This window comes from Patella vulgata, chromosome 6 (assembly GCF_932274485.2).
Source record: "Patella vulgata chromosome 6, xgPatVulg1.2, whole genome shotgun sequence".
Classification (NCBI taxonomy): Eukaryota; Metazoa; Mollusca; class Gastropoda; family Patellidae; genus Patella; species Patella vulgata.
The window spans coordinates 41989008-42005999 of NC_065884.2; the positions used below are offsets into that span (position 1 = coordinate 41989008).

The window sequence follows — 16992 nt, forward strand, 5'->3', positions numbered from 1 at the left end:
CACTTTAAATTGAAATTATATATTTAAAGTAAACTGTACTTTAATGTACAAATGTCTAAAAATCAGGAATTACCCTTGAAACAGCTTGACTCGAGTCAGAGATGCAGATTCTGGAATCAATGGAGAATCCCCATTGATCACACTAAGACTATTCTTAATCTTTTAAAAGAATATTTTACAATAGGAATGCTCAAACAATGATCAATATTTAAACAATTTAAGACGTTTCAAAAAGATTTCCAAAAAATAAATAGCCCAGAAAATCTATATTATTGGAAATAAGATTGACTCATATGCTGCAATTAAAGGGTCAGGCTACATTTTGTTATAAGGCCTAAGTATCAATAAACATATAATGATGTATTTACTCGTTGTTGTTCAACATTCTAAGCATAAATATCAGATATTGTCATAAATCTAAAAGACAATAAACCTTTAATCAAAGAGTATATATCAAATAGTATCAAGATGAATAAAATTGGAAAACATGTAGATACTTTGTTCATATCTAAGATAGCTAATGCCTCTTTATTTCAAATCTGCCAATAAACATGTACCTTCACACATGAAGTTGTAAGCCATGCAAATTAATCTTAACGCTCTTGCTAAAAGAAATCATATGCTGAAAAACTGGAAATGGGTTTGGCTTCATAAAACAGATCTATTGAGTGAAAAAATGTCCCCCAAAATTATTGTAACAGAAATCCTATATTCTGCAGTAAGCTTATCACTAATGTGTCGGAGCAATTCTTTCACAACTGGTCAATGGTGCCAATATCAGAAAAATAATTAGATTTTCGTACTTCCTAACTATGAAACAATTGCTTATTGTTTACATTTACTTAATGGGAAAGTTTACTTATTGTTTATATTTACTTATTGTGTACATTTACTTATTGTGTACATTTACTTATTGTGTACATTTACTTATTGTTTACATTTACTTATTGTTTACATTTACTTGTTTTCATTTAGATTTACTTATGGGAAGTTTACATTTAGATTTATTTATGGAGAAGTTATTAAAAGATTTACTTGTTTTCATTCAGATTTACTTATGGGTCAGTTTATGTTTAGATTTATTTATGGGAAAGTTTACACTTAGATTTACTTATAGGAAAGTTTACATTTAGATTTACTTATGGGAAAGTTTACATTAGATTTACTTATGGGGAATTTTACATTTAGATTTACTTATTGGAAAGTTTACATGTACTTCATTGTGAAGTTTATATCTACTTATTGGTTTACATTTACTTCATGGGAAAGTTCAGATTTACTTATTGGAAAGTTAAGATTTACTTCATGTGAAAGTTTACATTTACTTCATGGGGAAGTTTACATTTACTTTATGGAATATTTACTTCATGGAAAACATTGACATTTACAGCACTTAATGGAAAAGCTGACATATTTACATGTTGGAATAGTTGATATATTTACATGTTGGAAAAGTTGACATCTACTTAATTTATTGGAAAAGATTTACCTATGGGGTATACAATTTTCATTTCATACAAGTGTACTGTTTTCCAGTTTTTCAGTAAACAATAACCAAAGAGTCAAAACTAAATCTACCCTTCGTGTAATTCATGACTGTACATGTATATACCACTAAAACTGAAAATAAGAGCTACTCAAATAATAGAATATCAAAATATTGGATTAAAGGATTTCCATACAGAAAACAAATAGAAATACAAATTAATACCAAAAACCAAAGACAAGAAAATTGGAATACCGTTAAAAATCTTGGGGTGTAACCAGGTTTATTAATCTATTTTGAAGATAAACGACCGGAGAACAGAATTCTGGAATAGGGTCAATAAACTCCCATTCCCTTTTATATTTAACAAAATACAAAGCTCTTGTTAATTTTTTATGTAGCATATTGTATTCAAGTGAAGTTCAAGTCATCAATACTCCTGAATGTTTTTTTCATTTATTCAATAGATACTGAACGTGAAACGGTCATGATAAGAATGGCTGAAGAGAAAGGAAGATGGCATTACTATTATATGTGTTTGATTATTGACGGATTGAGAAGATGTTTCAGATTAGTTATTTGGCCCTGAATTTGATTATCTTGCTTATCAGAATATGAACATATATTTTACTCCAAATATTTAGAGTCCACTTCATGTATTTTTTTTTGAAAAGGGATTTTCCATTTTACAAGCACCTGTGATGGTGATCGGCATCAGCGCCTATCACATTTCTGTGATTATAATTTTGGATATCAGTAGGTTACTTTCGGTCGAGTTATGATTAATCAGCAAGCTTGTAAATTTATGAAATTATCCAAATTACTGTTAAAATTAATAATTTCAAATTTGAACAAGTCAATTAGAAGCAGAATTATAATGTTCCAGACACACAGACAGTCCTATTTCAATAGTTCCTTGCTTTCTTCGAATGGTGGGGGACAAAAAATAGCAGATAAAAGATCATCACACTTTACTAGGGAGTAGATAATATCATGCTGTTGTAGTTAGTGGGAAAGGCAATCAGGACAGTACTTGCATGCTCTAAACATCAAATTTGTCGTATCAAACACAGCTATGTATGATTTGGCCTATAGGCTTGGATTTTCAAAATTCTGAAGTCCTAGATTCAGCAGAAAATAGTTTGACCAAAAGTAGCATTTGTCACTGTGCGCTATAATGAAATATTGTTTCCGATTAGATATTTTTAATCTATTGTCCATACGCTTCAACAAATTTTGTACAATACAAAGCATTTGTTCTTCCAATGATTGACATAAAATCAATGGAATTTCTATGAAATCAACATGACGCCTACCTGTCACTCATCTCAGCCTGATACAATCTGTTTGATATTGATGCTAAAAATGCATCAACAACTTCAGAATATTCATTTATTCCTGCCTTCAAAGCCCTGTGTATAAAAACCATAAATTACCACACAAATAAACATATAGTTCAATAAAATCTTTAAAATACTGATAATTTTTATACATTTAATTCACTGTCACTTGTTTGCAATCAATTGACATGTATGTACGTGAGCTACATACATATTCACTTGCATTTCACTATAACATATTAGTGTCCACTTAAAACATGGACAATAGAGCAACAATCCTGTATACTAATATATACAACTTTACTGGTCACAATATTAAACATACATTATGCAAAAGCTAAATCTGCCAATTGCAGGTCCTTCTTTAGGCCTGAAATGTTATCTAAATTATTAATTAGACATTAAATAACTTATCGAGACCAGAATCAACTCTTGACGTCATCGCTAGCCTGCGATATTTACTGGATAAGAATCCGATCTGCCGCGCAACGCTCATTGATGATTAAATCAAAAAAATGGAAAATCAAGACTATCGTACCGGCTTTAGTAATGATGATCGAGGCTAGGCCTTAAGTTCAATTGCTAAATTCTCAGTTCAGAGTGGATCAATTTAAATAAAATTTTCAGCAAATTCCCTTTACATTATTTTATTTTTTATTTTAACTATTATAGTGAGAACTGCCAACTCTTTATCTAACCTTTCATAATGTATCTTTAACTTATTTATTACAGAATTTATCAGGTTTTACATACCTGCAGATATTATGAATAGCATTATCTCTTAAATTTTCTAATGCAGTCATTAACTTATTTGGTGCCTTTTTACCATTATTGTTACTAGTATTACTAGATGATTTTGTCTGAGATACGTCTGTCACAGTTATCTTTATCCCGCCTTTTTCATTTTCTCTTGAAGCATATTTGTTGAGCTTACTTAGAATAGGTGATGGTGTGATAAGAAAATCTCTCAAAGATGCCACCATAGTTGTAGCCAAAGCAGGAAATTTTACAGCCAATTTTCCTAAAGCCTGAAAAAATAATCAGCATTAACCCGTTAAGCGTGTAGTTTTTAAAACGTTAACTACCCCCTATTGTGTAATTAATTTGACGAAAAACGATAGTAGTCCGAATCCATATTAAAACTAACGGTAAATGGAGTTCCTTCCCTTTAATTATAAATGCATATCACCAGCAGCTTCATCATTTAACTACTACTGGCACTAAGATCGCCAGGATCATCACCCTCAGACTCAGATTCAGTGTCTATGTCACTGGCATTTATCAAATACGCCTCATTCCGATCGTCAGTGTCGTCTTGCAAATGTTCAGGCAAAGATTTCCTCGACCAGGCGTAACCTACGCACTCAGGAGAGCCATTATACACATAGTGACGAACTATGTTCTAAGAATAGGTTGGGGAAAATACCTCCAAACGTTATATTACGTCCTACACACAGTGAGTGGCAGTTGTCCAGGACGTTATATAACGCCCTACGCACTTAACGGGTTAAATGAGTGCTGAATGCAAGCACATATATAGTTCCCTAATAATAAGGTAAATTGTGAATAAATACATTAAACAAGGATATAATTCACTCAATAATTAACAAGCCTGTAAAAGTAAATAAGGCAACAATAACATTTGCCAGTTTTATCTACCAGTTTAGAATATTTTTTGGCATGATCAAAAATTATGGTAATTCTTGAATATGATATACTGAACATCTCCACCTTGGCAAGATACCCAATTGTTAATAAAATTACAGAGAGTGGGCAAACCCCCAAAATCTAATGCAAATGTATACATTTTGCATTTTTTATAGAAATTACTTCTAGTTAATATGTGTGTGACTTAAGATAAGGGAATAATGAGATAATAGTAGTCTTAACTCTAATGATACTAATACAAATGCTGTATGAAATAATTAGTAGTTTTTGTTTTAAAGTCTTACCTCTAATGATACTAATATCAATAATGTATGAGATAACAGTAGTCTTACCTCTAATGATACTAATATCAACGGTGTATGAGATAATAGTAGTTTTTTCTCTGTATTATTACTGATCTTCTCTGTTAGTTTTAAACATAAATTTTCAGCTTCTACAATTAAATGACACAATACATTATATAGAAATGTTGATATGACTAAATAAACTTTTATGATGATATGTTTCAGTCTAACATGTCTTAAAAGCACAATGTAAGCCATTTTGTAACTTACATGATACTTTTTCATTACAAATATAAGGAAGTATACCAGGATTAAACCTATATTTCTTATACTTTTCCTTTATATGTTCAGACTAACATGTAAAACAATTTCCTTTCTTTTACAACAGATTAGGGCTTATTGCATGCTTTCCAACATGGTTTCCCCTGACAAGGGCAGCTGTCTAGTCGTTCGGACTAGATGGAAAAACAAGGTCCCGTGTATACATTGGTGTGAACAAAAAAGATCCCTTGGCAGTTGGAATTCGATATAAGAGTAGACCGTAGTGCCGCTGCCAGGCAAAATTTCCCTCATAGCACACTGTCCAGTTGGAGCAGAACAGTAGGACATTAAACCCCATTTCATTTCTTTCAGCATGCTGGTTCTATAATTCCATACATTACTGTTCAGAAAACAGTACATTGACCATTCTTAGTTGCAGGCAGTTTTCAAATAATTCAAAATATATGCTATTTGTTCTTCTTAGAAGGTAAACACTGTCTCATGCACAACACAGATCCCTATTTAGGGCTGAACAAGGTGGATACAATAAAATGTCACAATATTCTACTTTACCTGATATTTCTCTGATGGCCCAAAATAAAAGATCAACACAGGCAGCATTACTATAAACAGTTAGTTGATATGGATTAAACTCATGATCATTATCATCCTGATCTTTTCTATGATCTTTATCATGTGGATGGCCATGTTTCTTTTCTAAATCTACTTGACCAGATTCATATAAACTCTTTACAAAATCCTGTACATCATTCATAAACTTGGCTGGTAAATCTATAGTAGATAAATACATATAAACATTGGTAACAAGTATAAATTTCTAACGGTTACACCAGGTTAATACAGAATTTTAGGTGCATATTGAATTGTTCTGTTAAATAGTTATTTAGAAAGTGTTATGCTGTATACCAGTAAATTTTACAAGTTAATAGATTTAATACCAGCCCACACTTGCAATTTCCTATAAGAATGTATAACAAAAATCAATTTTCACTACAATTAAAGTCATTTTATTTGTCAGCAGATATCTGTTTTTGCATTTTTCAGGCAATAAATTACACAGTACATTTGATCACTAACCTTTTTCTTGTTCAAGTACATCTCTCAATAATGTAACAATTACAACTGTTATAGTTTCACTGAATGATTTATATGGAAATCTCCAGATCTCATGTTTCTATAAATCAACAATCAAAATACACATCAATTATCAACTACATGTCAGATGAGACAGTATTTCACTTTAAATTATTTTGATATATTCCAATTTAGGAAACTGAATTGCTTATGTAGTGATTTTGCCCTTTGTTTAATTGCAATAGATTTATTATGCACAGTATCTGTATCTTTAACAGGGAAGTCTTAAAAGTAAAATGTAATTTTGCAAGATCTGTTCATGAATGAAAGATTAATGTAAATAAGGAATAAAAAATTGGAAAAAGAATTCATTAATTGACTTTGGGTAAGACAATAGATGGTCTTGAACCATGGCCTAAATAGCCATTATAGGGTTAGTATAAATAATCCATATATGATCTTTAACTTCAGAATTGAACCAGAATAATAATAATAATAATAAACATTAAAAAGATATCTTTTAATTTAATATGGATCACTTTGAGTTCAAAATAAAATAGTCAAAATGTTGTTCAAATGGGATTGGTCCATCGATTAATGAAAAGAAAACACCAAAGACCATGAAATTTTTATCACAGTAATGTTAGTGGTAGCTAGTCGGTTTACAGATTTTCACATTTTATATTTAGTATGAAAGAGGTGGCAGCCTTTTAAACAATTTTATCAGATTGAATACTGGCATCAAAAGGGCATGACAACTTTTTGACCTGATCAAATCCAGCTGGAGCTATTTGAATTGTACTGTACCTCTGTTTCTGCTAATGTATCTTTTAAAATATTATCAAGATTTTTTAACACATCTTTATTTAATAACCTCTTAGCCTGTTCAAAATAAACAAATTCATGGAAAACAATTACTGAATTGAAAGTAACATACAAAACACAAATTTATTCCTTCATTAGGACCTCATAGATGGAGCTTCGATTGTGGCTTCAAACAGGTTAGTTCATAAACTAATGACATGTGAATAATATATTCTTCCAGTTAATAACAGTTATCAATACATGCTACACATATAGTCATGATCATCTAGGACAGGAAATATCTATGCAAACTTCAATTCAAGTGTCGGCCAAGAAGGTTCAGCAGGATTTTTTAGCATGGTTCCCCCATGTCAATGGTGCAGGACAAGGGCCTGGCAAGAAAAAGTGTCTAGTGGTTTGGATAGAAAGAAAAACCAAAGTCCTGTGTACACATTGGTGTGCACGTAAATGTACCCCACTGTCCAGGAAAAATTTTCCTCATATAACACTGCATGGCATATGCCCATCTTCATAAGCCCAATTGGTGCAGAAAAGTAGGATGTTAAACCCTATTTCATTTCATTTCTATGCAAACTGTAATGTAGTATTTTTTTCATTGGTCATCATAGTTTGTACTTCTGAATATTAACAATTCAGACTGACAGCTATACAGACAAGTATAAAAAAATCAATAAAATAAGTTGAACTTACAACACTGACTAAAGTCTGTAAATGTGCACTACAGAATTCCAGATGATCTTGTTCAGGAATAATTTCAAAACCCCACGGTTTGGTTCGAGTAAAACTGGCGCCAACTTTATTCAGATATATAGATGACACTTCTTGTTTTTCTTCTTTTTCAGAAGAACTCAAAATACTTTCTCTGCTTGGTCCCATGAGAGGGGAAGGAGAGCGTTCACGTCTGCTTTCAGAGTAATCAAATGGTATAGGTGAGGTGGGACTAGGACTATCAGTATTGATGACTAATGATGAAAGAGTTCTTGGTAAAATTGGCCGAAAAGTGCTGAAAGCTCTTCTATGATGGGAAATGTTTTCTTGTTCATATGTTTGGCAAAGTTTTATATTATTTACAGTTAAAACAGTTGATATTAAAGGACGCTCCTCATCACTAGAACGACCAACAGATCTCGCTAACCCAAGTAACAATGGAACAATAGTAAAACCTAATGTAGCTGCAAATAAATAAAACAAACAGATGATGGAATCTGGTTAAAATGACAACTAATTCTTCTCTTGGGTTAAGATAAAGAAACCCCCCTAAAAATTAATAGCCCCATAGAAAGATTAGATACTATGTTTAAAATTACCAGACCTCTTTGTTTTGGGTAAAGTAGGAAAATCTTTATTTAATTAAATTTTGTTGGCAAAGTGTGTATCTGTATACAGTGAAACAAACACATCAAATAAACCTAATTCAACAATTTTAGTTCACAACCTAAATCAAATTGGTTTAGCTCCTTTCACTGCAAAGTTGATATCATTCACACACAAATGAAAATATCTGCCACAAACAAATCTAACTTGGATCATCTAAGTCGTCATTTTATATACAGTACATAATGTTTATTTACTAGTCAGTTTTATAAAATTATCTGTAAAGCAGTAGTCATTAAGTAAATGTTACGTCAATAATTATTAAGACCAAGACTACTGATTAATATACAAAACTATTGGTTGGGTTTGTGTATTCAGTACTGATGGGTATTAGAAATAGTCACAGTTTTAAGATAGAGTGGCATTTTTACAGCTAGTTACACACCTGCTAATTAATTTCTAAACACTTTCTATACATAGATTACAGAAATTTCATTAGTTAAAAATATAAGCTTAACAGTGTTTAAGTTCATGAATGTTTATGACATATTTTATTTGACAGACTAAGTATACAAAACCTATTATGAGATAACACAAATGTTTGAAAACATGAAACAATTCAATTCTGTTTTAGTTAAACTCAGAATTATGTCTTGTTTATTTAACCATTCAAAACAATGTCCAACAAAAACATTTATGTTTACATGCAATTTACAGCAAAACCGGGATACTGTGAACACAAGTACACTTTACAGTTGGAATTTTATATACATGTACGAGTAAGCTGTCTGGGCAAAATTTCCTTTCAATCATAGCACACAGCATGGTGTTTAACTATCTTCATTAGCCCAGTCTGTGCAGAAAAAAGAAAATTAGGATGTTTGACCCCATTTCATGTCTGGTTATAAATATGAGAGAACAGAATAAGATGTAATTATATTACACACCTTTAGGTATATCATAAGAACCTTCACATAGCTTTGTTAAAACTTCCATCAAGTCAAGCTGTGCAGCAATAATCTACAAACAAAATAGTCAATAAAATTATTTTAGGCAATAAAGGATAATTTTATGATTTTATCGTACACTGTACTAACACTACAGGTTGCCAGGAATCAAAACATATGCCCACCAGCAGCTAAGTCATCAAAGCTCTTATAATCTATCTACATCGCATAAATTTTAGAAATATCAAATCATAATGAAAGTCTCTAAAGGTACTAACAAGATTTCATAACTATGGGAAATAACTCTGGAAGTTATTATTGAAAATCATTAGGATTCTGCCTTTCAATAGGATTCTGCCTTTTAATAGGATAATACAACCAATAATTGTGTCATAATCAATAACCAGTCGCTGCTAGGCAGGATACGCCCACATTTTGCAAGAGATGGATAGAGAACAAGCTAAACAAAAAGCGATTTTTCGTAACATGAAGGACCATAATTCAGGAAGGTAGGATCAGATATGCGCGAATATCGACAGGAACCAAGATCTTTGTGTTATAAACATGCATTCAAGTTTCATTAAAATCGGATCAAAATTGTGACCTCTAGAGGGTCCACAACCTTGATATACCAGATGTTTACAATATTTGCGTACAGGGGCGGCTATTTTTGTCTGGCACTTTTCGTCCGATTTTCACGAAATTCGAACACAACCAACATTATGGTGTAATGATGACATATTTGAACAGTTTTTTAAATCATATAATAATTGTGATCTCTTGAGGGACCACAAGCTAAAAACGTGATTTTTCGTACAATCAGGGGCCATAATTCAGGACGTTATGATCCAATATGCGCGAATATTGAAAGGAACCAAGATCTTTGGGTTATAAACATGCATTTCAAGTTCCATCAAAATCAGGTGAAAATTGTGACCTCTAGAGAGTCCACAACCTTGATATACCATATTTTTACACTATTAGCGTATGAGGGGCGGCCATTTTGGTGTAACGGTGATATATTCAAATGTTTTTTTAAATCGGAATAAAATTGTGACCTCCATTGGGTCCACAAGCTAAAAAACGTGATTTTTCGTACAATCATGGACCATAATTCAGGAAGTTACAGTCAGATATGCGCAAATATCAAAAGGAACCAAGATCTTTGGGTTATAAACTTACATTTCAAATTTCTACAAAATCAGATAAAAATTGTTACCTCTATAGAGTCCACAAGCTAAAAACGCGATTTTTCGTACAATCAGGGGCCATAATCCATGAAGTTATGGGGCGATACATGCCAATATCGAAAGTTTCGTTGAAATTGGATACAAATTATGACCTGTAAACTGTGCATAAAAATCTATAAGCTTTATTCTTTGAGTGAGATAAACAATTGAAAATATTTTTAAAATCAAAAGGTTTCTTCCTGCCAATAAGATGGATAACCCATGTAAATTTCACTAATTTGAACAAGATAAATAGATTTGATACACACATGCACGGGCAATAACTTTTGTCATTATAGAATTCAAAAGCCAATGGCTTCTTCATTTCATTAAAGATAGGTTGCCAGGCAACGAAACATACGCCCATAGCAGCTAAATCGTCTGGGCAGTCAACAAGCGTTGTCGCATATTTTCACTTTTTTCGGTAATGAAACATTTACAATACACTAAAATCTGATTAAGAGTAACAATTCATGAAGTAATTATCAGAAAACCATTAGAATTTGTTTGGTCTTTATAAAGTTCTGCCCTGCCCCATGCTCACGTTTAGTATACAAAACTTTTAATTTCATGGATTTAGCTGTTCAAGTCATAAAAATTTACTTGTTTTTATCAAGATCTTAAACTCTGTGTATCAATCTGAAGTCAATCGGATGATAACTTTAGCCTCTAGAGGGTCACAAGATTATTCAAAGTGATCAAGGGCCATAACTTTAGCAATAATCATGGGCCATAACTCTGGCAGTAATTATCGTAAGTCACTGAAAATGAATGGACTTCTTCGTCTCATCACCTTAAACACTGTGTATAAATTTAAAGTCAATCTGATATTAACTTTAGCCTCTAGAACGTCCAAAGTGATCAAGGGCCAAAACTCTGGCAGTAATTATTGTAAATTGCTGAAAATCAATAGGATTCTTCGTCTCATGACCTTAAGCACTGTGTATAAATTTAAAGTCAATCGGATATTAACTTTGGCTTCTAGTGTCCACAAGATTTTTTGATGTGATCAAGGGCCATAACTCTGGCAGTAATTATCGAAAATCGCTGAAAATGAATAGACTTCTTCGTCTCATGACCTTAAACACTGTGTATAAATTTAAAGTCAATCGGATATTAACTTTAGCCTCTAAAGCGTCCACAAGATTTTTCAAAGTGATCAAGGGCCAAAACTCTGGCAATAATTATCGTAAATTGCTGAAAATCAATAAGATTCTTCGTCTCATGACCTTAAGCACTGTGTTTAAATTTAAAGTCAATCGGATATTAACTTTGGCTTCTAGAGCATCCACAAGCAATTGTTGGCACCGGACCACCGGGCGCCCTGACGGGGCGACGACAATATACAACCACATTTCAATGTGGGCTTATAAAAAGGAATAATGAATACGAATTTCATACAGAGTGGGCAAAAATGTTTACTGTTAGTGTCCAAAACTCAATGACCTTCATTTCATTTAACTGAATAATGTGTACAATAACTTTCGCCATTAGATTCTTAAAGTGAAACAAGGGTCATAACTCTAGACATAATTAATGGAAATCATTAAAAATCAATAATAAGTTTCTTTCATTCACTAATTTGAATAATGCATATTAATGAAACAAACGACCATAACTCTAGAAATTATTAATGGAAATTTGGGCAATTGGGTCTCACCAATTATACAACACAGGCTGGTGACAATATATGGCCATATTCAAATGTTTATAATAAAAATAAGGTTTATCTGATTTAAATTATAGTTAAATGTCAGGCTGGCTAAGGTAACAAAAAGGACACATGTATACTCACTACATTGAATTCTCATGTTATATTTGATTTATTCTATATAAACTTTTAATTTACATATTTTGTACTTTAAGTTGGGAATAAGTAAATATTTTCACCATGTTAAGTGAATCATGGTGTGAATATACATTGGTCAGATTTGCATAGAATTGGTCTGTAGCATTCATAATCAAACTTTTTCTACACTTGTCTTGTCCAAAGATGCTGTTTTTGTATTAAAATGAACACAGTTCTGTTCAATAATGTGTATTAACTAATTAATCATTAATTTTTCCATCAAATATATTTCTTTATTTAGAGAAATATTTGAATAATGACAATCCAACAATCCAGGAGTCCATGACTAAAACTTTAATTTCAGTACATACTGTAATTTTATCTCAAATTAATCTGATGTTCCGTCAGTTTGATTGAAACAGATGTTCTCTACAATCAATTCATTCATAACATCATAACTGAATCTATTTAAAAATGAAACTGATTCATTAATTGTTCCACTTCTAAATTCTATATATATTTGTTTGAAGTATTATACTATACCTCATCTCTGGAATCACTGTCTCGAAAAGCAACATCACATAAAATCGTATTTAAACAAAAACTAAAACATTCTGTCATTGGTAATTCTACAAAGATAAAATACATACATGCAAAATAATAATACAACTATATATATACAATCAATATATAGGCTATAGACTACTCAATTAGGTTTCAACAAAGTAATTATAACATTATTAATATATGTAACCTAAGGTAGCGAAAAAATATTTACTCCATTTCTTGCGAATCACAGGGAATGTGTAATTTTATGTATAGTGAAATAAAAGGATGAATTTTCAAGGATTTACAATTTAATAGACAGATTTATACTTACTATATTTATTAAGACCCTTTGGACCTTCAACATATTTAGCCTTAGACAATCCACGAAGAATTCCTAATAACTTCGGTAAAATTTTATCTTTATACTAAAAAAGGAAAAAGGTTAAATTTAAATGCAAGTGTAGTATTAGTATTAATCTAATGGATAAATATTGTATCCTGAAGTATAAGTATTTTCTAAATGTACTGACATAGAGTAGTGAAAAAAAACATTAGTCTAGTCTAAATGGCAATCTCTTTAATGTCTAATTTCAATTAAAAAAAAACATAGTATGCGTACCTGTAGTCCAGAGTAGTGAAAAACGCATATGTCTATTTTAAATGAATGGCTCTTTAAAAGCTTAATACAATTCACAAGAACATAGTAATTAGTATACATGTATGTACCTGTAGTCCAGACTCTAAAAAGTAAACTCCCAGTGCAATAACTGCATCTTGTCCTCGTGAAGTCAGCTGTAGACTACCATCACTATTCTCATTTGGAAAGTAATTAATCAGTTTCTGAACCTAAAAAACCCCAAACAAAACAAGATTTCAAAATGAATTTATACAACCATAAACTTGGAAAACACAACATTCAATTCAAGATTTAGGACACCATTTAAGTGTAGAAGATTATTAACTGAAGTAAAAATTCCTTTAAAATTTAGTGATCTCAAGTAGAGAATTAAATGATCTTTCACATGTGAGAAGAGAAAACAAGAGGGCAAGTGGGCTTTCTCACCCATCAGTAGTTAAGTTCTTCTACCACCTGTGACCATATTAATAAATGATTTGGCTATATCTTTGCGTTCAATTAGGGGATACCGTCCACATTTGTTATTTTTAAGCTGCAACTGAAATGTTATCTTACATACATTGGTGGGTACATTCCAAAAAAGCTGGTGCCCCTTTCACGAGCTTTAATCCATCAATGTTATCAAGGAACGAACATCCAGTTTCAGTTCACATACTGTTTCCTTGATAACCTGGCTGATAGTTTTCTAGCTTTGGATCTTTGACAAATCTACTTTTTCGTATGCTTAAAAAGGTTGGGGATTTGTCTTGTTAAATCTTGGCCCAGTACCTTGTTGCAAGTTCTTTCCTTGCAGTGGTAACTTTCCAGCTTCCGGCGTGATTCTGTTCTGGTTCCCAAGAGATATATAACACAGTATTAAATTCCTTCACTGTGAATTTCTCTTATAGTAAGGACTATATTAAAAGACTAAACCGGTGTCACATGACCTTGCAGGTGATATGTAACCAAACTTTCTTATAAAATATGCCCTACTAGTGTGTTACCCTTTCCATCTTTAGCAGATTAATGTTTTTATTCTTTAAAACACTTTTGGAGTTGACCAATTTTCATAAATTTGAAAACATCAGTCAGATACTTCATTTTTATGGATTTCTAATTGTAAACAAAATGTTCATCTAGTTGTCTGAAACGCATGTTTGCGAAATCTAAAAATATTCAAAACTTGCCTTTCAAAGAATTGTCCACTAAGTTACATAGCAGGTGTATTCTGATTGACAGAGAGTAGACCTACCGTACTGTATACTCTTGAACTGACAGTGATTTTAAAGGCATTAGTAAAGCAATCAAAATAGTCAGCTAATTATTTGGGAGACTAAAAAATGGTAATGTTTCTAGTCGTATTGAATGGTAGGCTACATGTATGTTAATGTACATGACAATGTATCCTGTAGATTAATCTCTGTGAGTATGGCTTCTCTTGAAGAGTTTTAAATTTTAACATGAAAGACACATTATGGGAGATTAGATAAAGAGCTAGCAGTTCTCACTATAATAGTTAAAAACTAGATAATGTCCAGGGAATTTGCTGAAAATTTCAGTCAAATTGATCCACCCTGAAGCAAATATTTAGCGATTGAATTTTGGGCCTAGCCTCGATCATCATTACTAAAGTCGGTATGATAAAAAACATAGTCTCGATTACCAGTATCCATTTCTTGATTTAATCAGAAACAACAGACCAGGTTCTAATACAGTAAATATTGCAGGCTAGTGATGCCATCGAGAGTTGATTATGGTCTGGATAAGTTAATTAATGTCTAATTAATAATTTATATAACATTTCAGGCCTAAAGAAAGACCTGCAATTGGCAGATTTAGCTCTTGCATAATGTATGTTGAATAATGTCTATAAATACGACTAACTGGTAATGGTCTTAGTCTGCTAGTTTCTGCAGGTTTGGCTATAAAAGTAACACAAAAAAACAGCTTCAAAGACTTAAGCCGTCGTGCTGTGATTATAGGCTACGTTCCACTACTGATGTCTTCCGTCTTGTTCCAGCCACAGTAGTGGACCCTCCTAAGGCCTTCATTTGAGCACGTTTGTAGTCATTTGACTACAAAAAAGTTATTGGCCTAAAACTCCCTTAATTTCCAATTACATTGACCCCAAACTGTACGGTACACAGCTTAACATATAATAAACTAGATAACAAACCTCATCTCTCAACCCTCCGAGTTTCGAGATGAGAGATGGTCCTATATAGTTCCACGTAGCAAAGCCCAACACTAATCAGATCGGGCGTCAGTAAGCAAAATTGACAATATTTCTCATCAAAACAACAATTGATTATTGTTATTTAAAATATTTCTGCCACATCCAACTACAATTAAGCATATAATCCTACCTGAAACGGGTTTAAATCATTGTATTTAAAATCGAGGCATTAACCCGTTACTAGGACTAAGAAGCGTCTTTTTTAAACGGGAGATGTATGACGCTATGAGATGTACATGTATGAAGGCAGAGCTAAGGCTTTTATAACAGCCAATCAAAAAAGGCAATTGCAAGTGGAAAAAATGTAAACAAACAAAATGACATCCACCTGTTCTAATCTATCTGCGAATCATTTCAGAAAATAAAATCAAATTACGGCCTTAACTTTGAATTAAAACCCGAACAAGAAATTATTTTGGACCTGATAATAAATATTTTTGCTTTTATGGTAAAAGGGGCATTTAGGGTTTGCGCATGTCTAAAGCACCGTAACTATGAATGGACTTTGATGGAGGTGTACGTATGTCGGATAAAACGACGCTTCATTAATTTAAATGTGAATATTTGGAGTTAGGTGATATTTGTGTCACTAAATTGGCTTCTGTAAGTTTTATTAGTCATAATCGTTTAAAATTATCTTATTTTAAAGATGTTCTACATGCATTAATAAAGAAACTCAGTTTGCCACTTGGAACCATGTTAGAACTAAAGCCTTTAGTAAAGGCACCCAATCGTAGCTAAAAACAAGCACTTCAGTATATATCTCAATGTTTTTAGCTACGTTCTCGTAGCTAATAATAAACCAATTTCCATTGAAATAAAGGTGATACTTTACCGCATAATTATAAGATTTGATTAAACCCAACTGCTATGCGAAATTTCTGTTTATTTTAAATTGGCCATTCGGTAAGATAAGATTTTAAAAGATTTCAGTGTTTCACTCTTCACTATTTGCAACATAATTACTTATATTTCCATGCAAACTATGATTATATGTGTTGAAAACTTTGCAATTGAACCTAATTTTACTTGCTCAAAGTTTCAAATAGTGTATCAATTGTATTCGTAAATAAGAATTATCAATATCACACACAGCTACGAATTATTGCAGCGCTTTAATTAGTGTAAGTGGAAGTGCAACCAGCAAGTAAAGTCAACAAACGAAAAACTATTGCCAATTCCTCAGTAAATCTGCACCGTGCACTCAACATTAACAAATCTAGTGATTTTAAGATTTTTTTAGTTTTAAAATACCTTTGCCCATGGTGTTGGTTTCAAAGAACCAAGCGAACGGGCTAATAATAACATCATATTACTGTGAATACACCCGTCGCCGTCCGCCATGTTGAACTG

General features: G+C 32.1%; 1 protein-coding gene across 1 annotated transcript in view; it reads right to left on the reverse strand.

Annotated features, from left to right (window-relative positions):
• LOC126823264 (phosphatidylinositol 4-kinase alpha) overlaps positions 1–16988 on the reverse strand; it is a 55987-nt gene extending 38999 nt beyond the window's left edge. The window contains exons 1-12 of the mRNA XM_050551979.2: positions 16894–16988; positions 13514–13633; positions 13119–13212; positions 12782–12867; positions 9221–9293; positions 7650–8131; positions 6942–7016; positions 6138–6234; positions 5613–5831; positions 4827–4927; positions 3580–3854; positions 2803–2898 (exon numbers count right to left, since the gene is read on the reverse strand). Coding sequence (XP_050407936.2) covers positions 2803–2898; positions 3580–3854; positions 4827–4927; positions 5613–5831; positions 6138–6234; positions 6942–7016; positions 7650–8131; positions 9221–9293; positions 12782–12867; positions 13119–13212; positions 13514–13633; positions 16894–16983 — 1808 coding nt within the window. The 5' untranslated portion in view covers positions 16984–16988. The remainder of the gene's footprint in view (positions 1–2802; positions 2899–3579; positions 3855–4826; positions 4928–5612; positions 5832–6137; positions 6235–6941; positions 7017–7649; positions 8132–9220; positions 9294–12781; positions 12868–13118; positions 13213–13513; positions 13634–16893) is intronic.
• Positions 16989–16992: the final 4 nt, after the last annotated feature.